The 16664-nt window shown below is 42.9% G+C and overlaps 1 protein-coding gene across 1 annotated transcript; it reads left to right on the top strand.

Annotated features, from left to right (window-relative positions):
• Positions 1–7306: 7306 nt before the first annotated feature.
• On the top strand, positions 7307–16664 carry LOC120572251 (extracellular calcium-sensing receptor-like). The gene is made up of 8 exons (XM_039821480.1): positions 7307–7350; positions 7892–8186; positions 8287–8576; positions 8855–9147; positions 9931–10136; positions 10264–10485; positions 15547–15670; positions 15760–16664. The coding sequence occupies exons 1-8, from the start codon at positions 7322–7324 to the stop codon at positions 16662–16664; spliced, it is 2364 nt and encodes a 787-aa protein (XP_039677414.1). The 5' UTR covers positions 7307–7321.

Raw genomic sequence — 16664 nt, 5'->3', positions numbered from 1 at the left:
CCAGTACTGTTTACATTGATATAGGTCAGAAGGTAGGATGGAAGGAGACCTAAAATAGCCTTGTATATGAGAGTATGCCAGTGTTGAAGTCTCCGTGTTGATAAAGAAGGCCATCCAACACGTTCATATAGATCACAGTGGTGAGTGAGGGCTTTCATACCAGTGATGAACCTCAGAGCTCCATGGTGTACAGTGTCCAGTGCATGTAAACTTTTAGAGGAAGCATGCATGTATAAACATCACCATAGTCAAGTACAGACATAAAAGTGGCATTGACCAGCCTCTTTCTAGATTCGAACGAGAGGCAGGATTTGATTCTGAAATAAAACCCTAATTTAAGTTTTAATCTTTTAGCTAGCTGCTCAATATGAAGGGTAAAAGAAATAGATTCATCAATTAAAATACCATGATATCTGTACTTAGATACACATTCAATCTTTGTACCATGAGAAGTGAGGATTGAGGGCAGATTTGATTTAAATTTTGAATTTGAAAAAAGCATGACTTTAGTTTTATCTGCATTTAAAACAAGTTTTAAATCATAGAGATTATGTTGAAGCATGTTGAAAGCAAGTTGTAGCTGAGAGAGGGCCTGGTCTGCAGTGGGTGCTGAGCAATACATTACAGTGTCATCAGCATAAAAATGAAATTTTACGTTAGACACATTATGATCAATATTATTGATGTAGAGGATGAAAAACAGTGGCCCCAGGACTGACCCCTGAGGCACACCTTTTGTTATTTTTAGGTAGCGAGAAGTGCTACCCACCGCCTGCACACACTGAGTTCTATCTGTAAGGTAGTTAACAAACCAGCCAACAGTTTGTTCACAAAGCCCAGCCCTATACAGTCTCTTTTTAAGTACTGTGTGGTCCATTGTATCAAATGCCTTCGAAAGGTCAATAAAAAGGGCTGCACAATGCTGCTTGTTGTCCGTAGCTTCAATAAAATCATTTAAAACCTTAAGAGCTGCTGATGTTGTACTATGCCCTTTTCTAAAACCAGATTGGAAGTCAGATAAAATATTATGACTATTAAAAAAATTCTTTAGCTGATCACTAACAAGTGATTCTAGAACCGTGACCAAGACACAGAGTTTGGAGATTGGTCTGTAGTTATTTAAGATCGAAGGGTCATCACATTTTAGCATGGGAACCACAAAGGCTTATTTCCAAATGGGAGGGATGTCATTTGAATATATGAAATATTTAAATAAATGTTTATAATGTCTGTTTTTACACTAAATATTTTCCTAATTGTAATGACATTTTGTGAATGTCCTTTTAATATGTCTCCTTTTAGAAATAGGCTTTCATCATTTAACTGAAAATATAAAATAATGTAAATAAATAAATTCAAAATGCATGACAAAAATGTGTGGTACTGAGTTTTTTTTTTTTATTTTTTTTATTTTTTAAAAAAAATTTCACTAAAAATATTTTTTTTTTAAAAGAGAAAATTTTTTATATCATAAAAAAAAAAAAATTAATTTTAAAGAAAAACAAATGGCTAGGTATTTTTTTTTTTAAAATCAATTTTTAATTAAAAAAATTAATTTTAAAAAAAACACATGCTAGTAGCACCACCATAAATGGTGGTAGTGGTAAAACAATGGTAGTCATCCCTGGAACTTTCTTGGTGCAAAGCCTAACAGCAAAGCCAAAGAGTAAACCATGGGAAATGGGAGGTGTAACGAGCAGAGCACAGCACCCTGAGATTACATTACATGTCATTTAGCGGACGCTTTTATCCAAAGCGACTTACAATTGCTACATAGGTCAGAGGCCACACGCCTCTGGAGCAACTATGGGTTAAGTGTCTTGCTCAGGGACACATTGGTTGATGTATCACAGTGGGAATTGAACCCAGATATCCCACACCAAACATATGTGTCATATCCACTGCGCCACCACCACCCGAGATTTGTGACGTGACCAGCTTGCCTTCATTGTCATCGAGGCAGAGCCCCTCTTCAACCACTGTACTTAGTACGACACAGCCGTGAATAGTTGGGAAAGAAAAAATTTGCAACAAAAAAACCTCCCCAACAATTGAGCGTGCAACTGGACAACAGATTTGCGCCACTGCTGCAGAGGATAAGGTTGCCCAGGTTAAGGACTGACAGTAACTCAAAAAGTAAAAGGCTATCAAGAAAGCTAACAACTGGGCCTCAAATTCTGATTTTACTGTTTGTGTCACTCTTTATTCCATATATTGACTCTCTGCTGGTTAAGCCAGAGAAGAACACCAAGAAACATTTAATCAATCCTAAGACATCTGAGGTTTGGAAATAGTTAAGATGGCAACATACAGTATGTAAGCTGTGCACATCCAACAAAGTCTTCACCTTGTTGTCTAAAATAGGTTATTTTTGCATTTTCATTTGGTGAATGTCCTTTTAATGTTGACATTTTATTTTTTTTAAGTTTCTTTCATCATGGGCTGAAAATATAAAAAATTAAGTGAATAAATTAAGTCTACATTCACAACATAATCTTTCATTTATTATAAAATTATTTTCTTTTACACATTATTTCTGTATCTGCGTATTTTTTAAATGGGATTGAAGGTGTGCATTTGTTAAGGCCATCCTCTCTCTGATTTAAAGTAAACTGACATACAGTAGAAGGAGGCAAGGTTTTGTCTTAAAATCTATAAAAGACACATGCCCACATGCTCACAGTTGAGGGATGGAGATTTCCGCTCTCTGTATTGGCCTGATCCTGTCTCTGGGTTTGTGTGAGCTGAACTCAGCTCTTGCCTTGAATGGTTCTGAGGATGATGTTAAACAAAGGACTGGGCTTACAGAGGATAGGACTGGTGCTGGGGTCAGCACTCAGACTTCATCTGTAAAATATAAGCTCCAGGGTACCACTTGTCTCCCTGTGTTCTCAATGGATGGCGACTAAGTTATTGGGGGTGTTTTCTCTATACACTACAACATGCACACAGTGATGCATAACTACACCACCATGCCTGAGCCACTACATTGTACAGGAAGGTTAGTAAGAGGTTGAAGTGGGGGATAAGAGGATGTTAGACTGTGTGGCGATTTGCATCATGTACTTACAATTGTGTTGCAGGTTTTGTGTTGGACTGAACAACAAAAACTACATTTCACATGAAGTGCCAATTCAGTATTTAGTCATATGTATTACAGGTATTATATTCACACATTTACAAATTGGAGTTTGATATGAAAAAAAGCATTTTTTAATATTAACTGAACATTTATTTGTATAACTGACTTATATATATTTAAGAAGATAAAAAACAAATGAACACTATTGACTATAACTATGGTTTAACCGTGCAATAGGATTCTTGTACATTTTTTACTCATATTTAATAGTTTGAATTTTGGTGTTCAGGCACTCTTTGATGCCTGTACAGTATTTTGTTCACATATGGGCAGCTAGCAGGCATTGCCAATAACTATACAACTAACAACTATTTCTCTTTAAGTTGTGATTGTCCTTGATTAAGAGACTTGATTGTCTGTGTGCAGCATTGGCCCCCGTCAACTGCGCTTCTCACGCGCAATGATCTTCGCCATCGAGGAGATAAACAACAGCACGGAGCTGCTGCCGGGAATCAAACTCGGTTATCACATCTATGATGCGTGCGGCTCGGTGCCCGTGGCGGTGCATGTGGCATTCCAGCTTTCAAATGGCCTGGACCCGGTGTTTTACACCAGCGACAACTGCTCACAATCTGGTATGGTGATGGCTGTCATTGGTGAGTCTGAGTCAACGTCATCCATCAGCATCTCGCGCATCATCGGGCCCTTTAACATTCCTCAAGTAAATATTCGGAACTTCTGGGGAAAAAATTGCAAATAGAGACCATGCAGTGCTTATTTTATTGTGTGTCCCGTTAAAATTGACCCCGTTATATTCCTTCAGGTGAGCTACTTTGCCGCTTGTGCATGTCTGTCTGATAAGCAGCAGTACCCAAATTTCTTCAGAACAGTTCCTAGTGATCAGTTCCGGGCTGACGCGCTGGCCAAGTTGGTAAAGCACTTTGGCTGGACTTGGATAGGTGCTGTCCGGTCAGATTCGGATTATGGCAATAGTGGTATGGCGTCTTTTCTGGACGCAGCACGCAAAGAGGGGATCTGTGTAGAATACTCAGAATCTTTCTATCGGACCCACCCACGTAGCAGGATCCAGAGAGTAGCTGACGTTATCCGCAGGTTTGATGTTCCCTGTGTTGACACTGACCTGCACACAAAAGCACAACAAAAATGTTCTGTAAATGTAAGATACATGATTTTTTTCATGTTCAATGGCAAATTGGAAATGTTTCTTTTTTTCATCACGTTTATGCATTACTGATATTGTTATAAAAATGGTCATTCAGACCAAATCGCCTGCTAAAGTGTCATATAGGCTATCTCATCTTTGTTTGTGTTTACTTTCTTGATATGTATTTTAAAACGTATACTGTATTTATTTTAAATGTCTCTTCAAGTCGACAGCTATGGTTGTTGTGGCATTTACATCCCCTGTAGACTTGAGGATCCTGCTGGAAGAGCTGTCACTTGAGCCTTTTCCACCTCGCCAGTGGATAGTCAGTGATTGGGTAACCGCCCCAGACCTGCTGAAGTTCAGCTTCTGTGCTAGAACCATCGGATTTGGCATTCAGAAATCTGTCTGAGAGACTTCTTGCTGGACCTCTCTCCATCTAAAGTGGCTGCCTCTCCAGTGCTTACTGAGTTCTGGGAGGATGCATTCAACTGCAGGCTGGGAAAAAGTGAGATATTTTTATTTATGTTTAACATAAGAGAGGCACCCACAATTGTGTCCTTGTGGTTGTGTTTTTTTTATTGTTTGAGTGGAGCTTCCTGTGTTTCTAGTTCTATTAAGGCTTTCATACTGTCAGTGATATCAGATGATTTAATTCATTTTAAAAACGTATATTATAAATACGATTATGTCAGTATTTAATTAATTTGTTGCCTTTTTTAATTGTCTGATGACTAATTTGTGTTGCCGTGAGCTAGTATAAATAAAGATTTGAAAAAAAAACTAAAATGTGTCCAGATACAAAGTGAAACAGCAAAAATATAAAAAAGGCATATCTGCAAAACAGTGCTTTGTATTGTATTGTGTGTATTGTAAAATAATGTTTTACTAATAAATTAGAACAATGTAGATATATGGATTTCTGCAAGGCACATTTTGCAGGTTAAAAAAACAAAAATAAATCAAAGACAATTAGAAGGGTGCTTGGAGATTGCAGACCACCATTTCTCGCAATATTAACGAAAGTGAAAACTAATAACCGTATCTGCCCTGTGATTCGGATCTGGAAAAACAATAGTAGTGTTAATGGCCTTCAAAGCTACACTCCCAGGTAGTAATGTCATGAAATGGTTTGGTCCTCCACAGCAAAGAATGACTGTAGTGTCTTTTACGTTTATTCAAGTCTTAATATGTACTATTTGGCTGGTTCTTGGTCCCCCTTTTCCAATGAAAAACCTAACTACAAAGAGAGAATCATCCTGGAGTGTGCATTAGGCTCAGCTATTGGGTTCTGGGCTGTGCTCGGGTACATAGTCTTACTGGCTGTCTTTTGCTTTGTGTTAGCTGTCCTAGCTCGGAAATTACCTGATAATTTTAATGAGGCCAAGCTCATCACCTTCAGCATGCTGATATTCTGTGCAGTCTGGATCACCTTTATTCCTGCATATCTCAGCTCTCCTGGGAAATTTACTGTGGCTGTGGAGATATTTGCCATTCTGGCCTCCAGTTTCGGACTAATACTGTGTATATTTGCTCCAAAGTGTTTTATCATATTGGTTAAGCCAGAGAAGAACACCAAGAAACATTTAATGAACAAAAATCAATACTAAGATATCTGAGGTTTGGAATAGCGTCCGGATTGGGCCGAATTTTTCTGTCCAAGGCCGGCCCGCGTCCGACGGAGCCGTGACCGAACCCGGCCCGAGCCCGACAGGTATTAAGAAATTTGTGTCCGAGCCCGACACGAGCCCGACACAGTTAAAATCTCATCTTTTTTCCTCTCATACTAATGACACATGTAGGCTACGTTTCTTTGTGTGGAAAGCTTGCTTTTGTTAAGCAACTGTAGGAAGGCATTCGAAATGTCAACAGATGAGCGCATCAGCGCAAACGGGGCAACAAGCGCACGTTAATAAGCTGTTAACATGTTCAATGGGTTAACCTTTCCTGATCGCTTCGTTTCCGACCGTGATCAGAAAACCAGCGGAGACTGGTTACCTCCAGGGCCCACGTTATAACATGAATAACCTCTAACTCTGCTCCGGTTGCATCTACAACACGTCTACTTCCTCTTTCTCTATCTCTCTTCTGCCCACTTACCACACTCACACACACACACACACACACACACTGAGCTCTCTTAGGAGCCGCAGCACCATTTTACAACAAATGCCTTATCGCGCTGATTTGACCGAGCCCGACCCGACCCCGACCCGACCCCGACCATCATTTCTAAATATCTGTCCGATCCTGGCTGGTACCGTCGGAACCCATCGGCCTCGGTTCGGGTATCCATGCCTTAGTTTGGAAATAGTAAAGATGGCAACATGCAGTATGTAAGCTGTGCACATCCAAGAAAGTCTTCACCTTGTTGTCTAAAATAGGTTATTTTTGCATGGAATATTTTCTTAATTGTCATATTGTGAATGTCCTTTTAATGTTGATGTTGTATTTTATAAATATTCTTTCATCATGCGCTGAAAATATAAAAAATTAAGTGAATAAATTAAGTCTAAATTCAAAAGATAAACTTTCATTTATTATAAAATAATTTTCTTTTAAAAATTATTTCTGTATCTGCATTTTTTTAAATGGGATTGAAGGAGCACATTTGTTAGGCTTAATTCTAATATAAGATAAATCAAAGCCAAATACATGAAACGGTAGGACTGGACTGGATAAGGCCATCCTCTCTCTGATGTACAGTAAACTGACGTACAGTAGAAGGAGGGAAGCTTTGTCTGAACATCTATAAAACACATGCAGTAGGCCCACATCCAGATAGTTGAGGGATGGAGATCTCTGCTCTCTGTATTGGTCTGATCCTGTCTCTGGGTTTGTGTGATCTGAACTCAGCTCTTGCCTTGACTGGTTCTGAGGATGGTGTTAAACAAAGGGCTGGGCTTACAGAGGATAGGACTGGTGCTGGGGTCAGCACTCCGACTTCATCTGTGAAATGTAAGCTCCAGGGTACCACTCGTCTCCCTGTGTTCTCAATGGATGGTGACTAAGTTATTGGGGGTGTTTTGTCCATACACTACTACGTGCCCACAGTGAAGCATGACTACACCACCATGCCTGAGCCACTAAGATGTACAGGAAGGTTAGTAAGAGGGTGAAGTGGAGGATAAGAGGATGTTAGACTGTGTGGCGATATAATTATTGTGATTTGTATCATGTGCTTACAATTGTGTTGCAGGTTTTGTGTTGGACTGACAAAAAAATATATATATTTCACATAAAGTGCAAATTCAGTATTTAGTCATAAATATTGCAGGTATTATATTCACACATTTACAAATTCGAGTTTGATATGAAAAAATGCATTTTTGAATACTAACTGAAAATGTTTTTGTATTACAACTGAAGTATATATATGTAAGAAGATACAAACAAATTAAGACTATTGACTATAACTATTTTTTAACGGTGCAATAGGATTCTTGTACATTTTGGACTCATATTTACTCTTTTGAATTTTGGTGTTAAGGCACTCTTTGATGCCTGTACAATATTTTGTTCACATATGGGCAGCTATCAGGCATTGTCACTAACTATGAATTGCAATTTCCCTTCATTATTACAACTATTTCTCTTTAATTTGTGAATGTCCATGATTAAGAGACTTGAGTGTCTGTGTGCAGCATTAACACCCGTGAACTGCGCTTCTCACGCGCAATGATCTTCGCCATCGAGGAGATAAACAACAGCACGGACCTGCTGCCGGGAATCAAACTCGGTTATCACACCTATGATGCGTGCGCCTCGGTGCCCGTGGCGGTGCATGTGGCATTCCAGCTTTCAAATGGCCTGGACCCGGTGTTTTACACCGGCGACAATTGCTCACAATCTGGTATGGTGATGGCTGTCGTTGGTGAGTCTGAGTCCACGTCATCCATCAGCATCTCGCGCATCATCGGGCCCTTTAACATTCCTCAAGTAAATATTCGGAACTTCTGGGAAAAAAATTGCAAATAGAGACCATGCAGTGCTTATATTTTTGTGTGTCCTGTTAAAATTTACCGTTATATTCCTTCAGGTGAGCTACTTGGCCACATGTGCATGTCTGTCTGATAAGCAGCAGTACCCGAATTTCTTCAGAACAGTCCCTAGTGATCAGTTCCGGGCTGACCAGCTGGCCAAGTTGGTAAAGCACTTTGGCTGGACTTGGATAGGTGCAGTCCGGTCAGATTCGGATTATGGCAATAGTGGTATGGCGTCTTTTCTGGACGCAGCACGCAAAGAGGGGATCTGTGTGGAATACTCTGAATCTTTCTATCGGACCCACCCACGTAGCAGGATCCAGAAAGTAGCTGACGTTATCCGCAGGTTTGATGTTCCCTGTGTTGACACTGACCTGCACACAAAAGCACAACAAAAATGTTCTGTAAATGTAAGATACATGATTTTTTTCATGTTCAGTGGCATTTTGGAAATGTTTCTTTTTTTCATCATGTTTATGCATTACTGATATTGTTATAAAAATGGTCATTCAGACCAAATAGCCTGCTAAAGTGTCATATAGGCAATCTCATCTTTGTTTCGTTTTTACTTTCTTGATATGTATTTTAAAACATATACTGTATTTATTTTAAATGTCTCTTCAGGTCGACAGCTATGGTTGTTGTGGCATTTACATCCCGTAAAGACCTGATGATCCTGCTGGAAGAGCTGTCACTTGAGCCTTTTCCACATCGCCAGTGGATAGGCAGTGAATGGGTAACCGACCCAGACCTGCTGAAGTTCAGCTTCTGTGCTGGAACCATCGGATTTGGCATTCAGAAATCTGTCATCCCAGGTCTGAGAGACTTCTTGCTGGATCTCTCTCCTTCTAAAGTGGCTGCCTCTCCGGTGCTTACGGAGTTCTGGGAGGATGCATTCAACTGCAGGCCGGGAAAAAGTGAGATATTTGTATTTATGTATAACATAAGAGAGGCACCCACAATTGTGTCCTTGTGGTCGTGTTTTTTTTGTGTTTTTTTTTATTGTTTGAGTGGAGCTTCCTGTGTTTCTAGTTCTTTAAGGCTATCATACTGTCAGTGATATCAGATGATTTAATTTATTTAAAAATGTTAGGCCGATCATGTCAGTATTTAATTAATTTGTTGCCTTTTTTAATTGTCTGATGACTGATTTGTGTTGATGTGAGCTAGTATAAATAAAGATTTAAAAAAATAAAAACTAAAATGTGTCCAGATACAAACTGAAACAGCAAAAATAAAAAGGCATATCTGCAAAACAGTGCTTTGTATTGTATTGTGTGTATTGTAAAATAATGTTTTACTAATAAATTAGAACAATGTAGATATATGGATTTCTGCAAGGCACATTTTGCAGGTTAAAAAAACAAAAATAAATCAAAGACAATCAGAAGGGTGCTTGGAGAATACTGACCACCATTTCTCGCAATATTAACGAAAGTGAAAACTAATTAGCGTATCTGCCCTGTGATTTGGATCTGATCAACAATTTAATGTGGTTTTCCCCTGGCCCATGATACAACCTTCTACCAAGTTTCATTAAAAACAGGCCTGTTGTTTTCCGTACTCCTGTGGACAAACAGACAAACAAACCAAACCAAAAACATAACCCTCCTGCCGGAGTAGACTAATACTAAACACATAGGGAAGAAGAATAAAGTAATATCACATATTAATGTCAACACCTTTGTCATGTGTTTTAGGTGCAACCATAGGCAAGAGATTATGTGACGGAACTGAAGACATAAAGACGATCCAGAGCCCGTACACTGACACATCTCAGCTCCGGATCACTAACATGGTATATAAGGCTGTTTATGCAATAGCTCATGCCATTCATAAAGCAGTGTGTCAGGAAACAAATTCTACAACTCAGTGTGACAAATTCACCAGGATAGAGTCCAAAGAGGTCAGTTTAAAATAAGTGGAAACACCAATCCCCTTTTTTACCATAATGTACCTTTTCTGACATAAAATAGTTTTTTATGTTATTTCCTTGCTCTCCCTCACTGTTTACCTTTATTTAATCTTTGCAGGTTCTTACTCAGCTGAAGAAAGTAAATTTTTCCCGAAATGGTTATGAAGTGTCGTTTGATGCCAATGGTGATCCTGTGGCCAGATATGAACTGGTTAACTGGCAAAAAAGTGAGAGTGGCAGCATTAAGTTTGTGACAGTAGGGCAATACGATGAATCACTGCCGGTGGGCCAGAAGTTCCAAATAAATAGAAACATCACCTGGGTGGACGGTGGCACACAAGTAAGAAACACAAAAGCAATACTTTTACATAAATATGGCGATCTTGTAGGGTCTGATATGTGTACATTGAAAGAATTTTTGTTCACTGTAATTGTTCCTCCAATCACTACCGAGCCTGCTTGTAAACAGTAGGCTACTGACAATGTAATCTACTTTAGAATGGCAGTTTATTCAATATTAAATAAATTAATAAATACATAAATAAATTAAAGCTGCGAGCAGTGATGGATGGGCCCTCGCGCCTCTGCGCGCGTTGGGGTTACCGGCGGACGCCGCTCCTTGCGACCGTTCATTTGCACTCGACACCGCAAATCGTCAATCGGAACTCCCCGCCAAGTACAACAATACCTCACACAAGATTCTACGTCATGCGGTTCATTAGCTGTGAAAGGGGGCGTGGCCAAATCATAGGGGGCGGGCCAAATTATCCATCCATCTTCGTCCCCTTATCCGGTGTCGGTTCGCGGGGGGAGCAGCTCCAGCAGGGGACCCCAAACTTCCCTTTCCCGAGCAACATTAACCAGCTCTGACTGGGGGATCCCGTGGCGTTCCCAGGCCAGGTTGGAGATATAATCCCTCCACCTAGTCCTTGGTCTTCCCCGAGGCCTCCTCCCAGCTGGACGTGCCTGGAACACCTCCCTAGGGAGGCGCCCAGGGGGCATCCTTACCAGATGCCCGAACCACCTCAACTGGCTCCTTTCGACGCGAAGGAGCAGGGGCTCTACTCCGAGCTCCTCACGGATGACTGAGCTTCTCACCCTATCTCTAAGGGAGACGCCAGCCACCCTCCTGAGGAAACCCATTTCGGCCGCTTGTACCCTGGATCTCGTTCTTTCGGTCATGATCCAGCCTTCATGACCATAGGTGAGGGTAGGAACTAGAACTGACCGGCAGATCGAGAGCTTTGCCTTCTGGCTAAGCTCTCTTTTCGTCACAAAGGTGCGATAAATTGAATGTAATACCACACCCGCTGCGCTGATTCTCCGACCAATCTCCCGCTCCATTGTCCCCTCACTCGCGAACAAAACCCCAACGTACTTGAACTCCTTCACTTGGGGTAAGGACTCATTCCCTACCTGGAGTAGGCACTCCATCTGTTTCCTGCTGAGAACCATGGCTTCAGATTTAAAGGTGCTGATCCTCATCCCAACCGCTTCACACTCGGCTGCGAACCGATCCAGTGAGTGCTGAAGGTCGCAGGCCGATGATGCCATCAGGACCACATCATCTGCAAAGAGCAGCGATGAGATCCCCAGCCCACCGAACTGCAAACCCTCCCCACCCCGACTATGCCTTGATATCCTGTCCATAAATATTACAAACAGGATTGGTGACAGAGCGCAGCCCTGGCGGAGGCCAACTCTCACCTGAAACGAGTCCGACTTACTGCCGAGAACCCGGACACAGCTCTAACTTTGGTCGTACAGAGATTGGATGGCCCTGAGAAGAGATCCCCTCACCCCATACTCCCGCAGCACCTCCCACAGTATCTCCCGGGTGACCCGGTCATAAGCCTTTTCCAGATCCACAAAACACATGTAGACCGGTTGGGCATACTCCCAGGCTCCCTCCAGGATCCTTGCGAGAGTAAAGAGCTGGTCCGTTGTTCCACGACCAGGACGGAATCCGCATTGTTCCTCTTCAAACTGAGGTTTGACTATCGACCGAACCCTCCTTTCCAGCACCTTGGAGTAGACTTTACCAGGGAGGCTGAGAAGTGTGATACCCCTGTAATTGGCACACACCCTCTGGTCCCCCTTTTTAAAAAGGGGAACCATCACCCCGGTCTGCCACTCCTTTGGCACTGTCCCAGACTTCCACGCAATGTTGAAGAGGCGTGTCAACCAGGACAGCCCCTCCATACCCAGAGCTTTGAGCATTTCTGGACGGATCTCATCAATCCCAGGGGCTTTGCCACTGTGGAGTTGTTTGACTACATCAGTGACTTCTGCCTGGGAAATTGACAATGATCCCCCATCATCCTCCAGCTCTGCCTCTAACATAGAGAGCGTATTAGTCGGATTCAGGAGTTCCTCAAAGTGCTCCTTCCACCGCCCTATTACCTCCTCAGTTGAGGTCAACAGTGTCCCATCCTTACTGTACACAGCTTGGATGGTTCCCCGCTTCCCCCTCCTGAGGTGGCGAACAGCTTTCCAGAAGCACTTTGGTGCCGACCGAAAGTCCTTCTCCATGTCTTCTCCAAACTTCTCCCACACCCGCTGCTTTGCCTCTTTCACGGCAGAGGCTGCAGCCCTTCAGGCCCTTCGGTACCCTGCAACTTCCTCCGGAGTCCTCTGGGATAACATATCCCGGAAAGACTCCTTCTTCAGTCGGACGGCTTCCCTGACCACCGGTGTCCACCACGGTGTTCGTGGGTTACCGCCCCTTGAGGCACCTAAGACCCTAAGACCACAGCTCCTCGCCGCAGCTTCAGCAATGGAAACTTTGAACATTGTCCACTCAGGTTCAATGCCCCCAGCCTCCACAGGGATGCACGAAAAGCTCCGCCGGAGGTGTGAGTTGAAAGTCTGTCGGACAGGGGCCTCCTCCAGACGTTCCCAATTTACCCGCACTACCCGTTTGGGCTTACCAGGTCTGTCCAGAGTCTTCCCCAACCCCCTGACCCAACACACCACCAGATGGTGATCAGTTGACAGCTCCGCCGCTCTCTTCACCCGAGTGTCCAAAACATACGGCCTCAGATCAGATGAAACGATTATAAAATCGATCATTGACCTTTGGCCTAGGGTGCTCTGGTACCAAGTACACTTATGAGCATCCCTATGTTCGAACATGGTGTTTGTTATAGACAATCCATGACTAGCACAGAAGTCCAACAACAAACAACCACTCTGGTTTAGATCAGGGAGGCCGTTCCTCCCAATCACGCCTCTCCATGTGTCTCCATCATCGCCCACGTGCGTGTTGATGTCCCCCAGCAGAACAATGGAGTCCCCCACTGGAGCCCCATGCAGGACTCCAGTCAAGGTCTCCAAGAAGGCCGAATACTCAGAACTCTTGTTTGGTGCATATGCAAAAACAACAGTCAGAGTTTTCCCCCCCACAACCCGCAGGCGTAGGGAGGCGACCCTCTCGTCCACCGGGGTAAACTCCAACATAGCGGCGCTCAGCCGGGGGCTTGTGAGTATCCCCACACCCGCCCGGCGCCTCACACCCTGGGCAACTCCGGAGAAGAAAAGAGTCCAACCCCTATCCAGGAGTATGGTTCCAGAACCGAGACTGTGCGTAGAGGTAAGTGCCACCAGATCTAACCGGTAGCGCTCCACCTCCCACACCAGTTCTGGCTCTTTCCCCCACAGAGAGGTGACGTTCCACGTCCCCAGAGCCTGTGTCTGCCGCCCGGGTCTGGTCCGTCGAGGCCTCTGACCTTCACTGCCACCCATTTGGCAGCGCACCCGACCCCAGCGGTTTCTCCCACAGGTGGTGGGCCCATGGGTCAAATTATCACCAATAAAAAAGGAAGTCTCTGCTGAGTTCATTGATACCTCACACAAGACTCTACCTTAGATGGGTCAGCATGCATGAAAGGGGGCGTGGCTTAAACATAGGGGGCAGGCCAACCATCACCAATGAACAAGGAAGTCTCTGCTGAGTTCAATGATACCTCACACAAGGGTCTACATCAAACAGGTCATTAGTTATAAAAGGGGGCGTGGCTACAGCTTAGGGGGCGGGTCAAACCATCACCAATGAAGAATGAAGTCTCTGCTGAGTTCAATGATACCTCACACAAAGGTATACCTTAAACAGTTGAAATGTTGTGAAAGGGGCGTGGCTTAAGCATAGAGGGCGGGCCAAACCATCACCAATGAAGAATGAACTCTCTGCTGAGTTCAATGACACCTCACACAAGACTCTACCTTAAACGGTTCAAATGTTATGAAAGGGGGCGTGGCCTGAGTAAGTGGGCGTGGTTAAAGTATAGGGGGCGGCTCAGTATCACATGTAGACCACACATTATAAGTTTCATGTAAATCGGATGATGTTTGTCATTTAAGGCGCATTTCCTGTTGCCAGCGGGGGGTGCTATGACCAAAAGTAAATTTTGGCCTGTAGTTGTCCTCAGGCCTGGACCCTTTGTAATGGTGAAAAATTTCAGACAGATACGACAAAGTACACTCAAGTTACAACAACTTCTTTGTTCATCGCTAAACACTCAAAATGGCCGCCACGCTACGGCCACACCGTCTGACGAAAAGTTTTTCTTTTAATAACTTTTCATCGTTAAGGTGTTGGGAAGATACAGACCATGTTTGAAGTCAATCGGATGAAATCTCTAGAAGGAGTTCGTTAAAGTATAGCACCTTGACTTTTAGGCTTACTTCCTGTTGCCACTAGGGGGCGCTATGACTTTAAGTAAATATCGGCCTTTATTTGTCCTCAGGGTTGGGCTCTTATGAATACTGAAAAGTTTCGAGCCAGTTGGACAATGTACACTCAAGTTACAGCCACTTCCTGTTTTGATGGCGAAACACACAAAATGGCCGCCCCGCCAAGGCCACGTCCTATGACGAAAAGTTTTTCTTTTAACAAATTTTCATCTTTAACGTCTTAAGATGGCACAGGCCAAATTTGAAGTTGATCGTATGAAATCTCTAGGAGGAGTTTGTTAAAGTACGACGTGGAAAGGGCCAAAATCGCACTAATTTCAAACATTGAAATAAAAATGGCGGACTACCTGTTGGGTTTAGGGTATGGCTCCAATGACATTTTTTGTACATCTTGACATTTTACATATGTGTATCAAGTTTTGTGAGTCTATGTTACACGCACTGCAGGGGCTCATTTTTTTTAACTTTGTAAGTGGCGCTAGCGAGCCATTTTTTCGCACCTCTTCCCGAAACCCTTAAAATACGTACATTTACACCAGACTTGATGCGACCGCCAATCTTGGTGAGTTTTTGAATATGTTAAGGCCCTCAAAAAGCCAATTAACTTGCAGTACCTAAATAAATAATAAATAGATAAATACCTACCTTTAACCCTATAGCTTCAGGGCATACATGAATATGTATGAGTTTGTTTCTCTGTATGTGCCAGGTTCCTGTGTCAGTGTGCACTGACAGCTGTCCTCCTGGAACTCGTAAATTGCTGCAAAAAGGAAAACCCATCTGCTGTTACGATTGTATACTGTGTCCTGAGGGGGAGATTAGTAATGCTACAGGTATTTGTTTTTCTCCTAATCCATAGCCCATGTACTGTACAAGATCAAAATACAGTACGACTGCTAGAAGGCCTTTTTTTTTTTTTCAGATTCCCCTGATTGTTTCCCTTGCCCCAAGGAGTTCTGGCCTAATGCAGAGAGAGACACTTGTCTCCCCAAGCCTTTAGAGTTTCTTTCCTACAACGAGGTCCTAGGAATCATCCTGGCTACATTATCAGTTGGTGGTGCCTGTCTGGCCATTATAACAGCGGCTGTGTTCTATCGTCACAGGACATCCCCGATTGTCAGGGCCAACAACTCTGAGCTGAGCTTCCTGCTGCTCTTCTCCCTGACTCTATGTTTCTTATGTTCATTAACTTTCATTGGAGCACCCTCTGAGTGGTCCTGCATGCTGCGCCACACAGCGTTTGGAATCACCTTCGTCCTCTGTATGTCTTGTGTTCTTGGAAAAACAATAGTAGTGTTAATGGCCTTCAAAGCTACACTCCCAGGTAGTAATGTCATGAAATGGTTTGGTCCTCCACAGCAAAGAATGACTGTAGTGTCTTTTACGTTTATTCAAGTCTTAATATGTACTATTTGGCTGGTTCTTAGTTCCCCTTTTCCAATGAAAAACCTAACCATATACAAAGAGAGAATCATCCTGGAGTGTGCATTAGGCTCAGCTATTGGGTTCTGGGCTGTGCTCGGGTACATAGGCCTACTGGCTGTCTTTTGCTTTGTGTTAGCTGTCCTAGCTCGGAAATTACCTGATAATTTTAACGAGGCCAAGCTCATCACCTTCAGCATGCTGATATTCTGTGCAGTCTGGATCACCTTTATTCCTGCATATGTCAGCTCTCCTGGGAAATTTACTGTGGCTGTGGAGATATTTGCCATTCTGGCCTCCAGTTTTGGACTAATACTGTGTATATTTGCGCCAAAGTGTTTTATCATATTGTTTAAGCCCGAGAAGAACACCAAGAAACATTTAATGAACAAAAATGAATCCTAA

This window comes from Perca fluviatilis, chromosome 2 (genome assembly GCF_010015445.1).
Source record: "Perca fluviatilis chromosome 2, GENO_Pfluv_1.0, whole genome shotgun sequence".
Lineage (NCBI taxonomy): Eukaryota > Metazoa > Chordata > Actinopteri > Perciformes > Percidae > Perca > Perca fluviatilis.
Note: the sequence above shows the minus strand (reverse complement) of the source record. Positions and strands in the feature narration are given on the sequence as shown.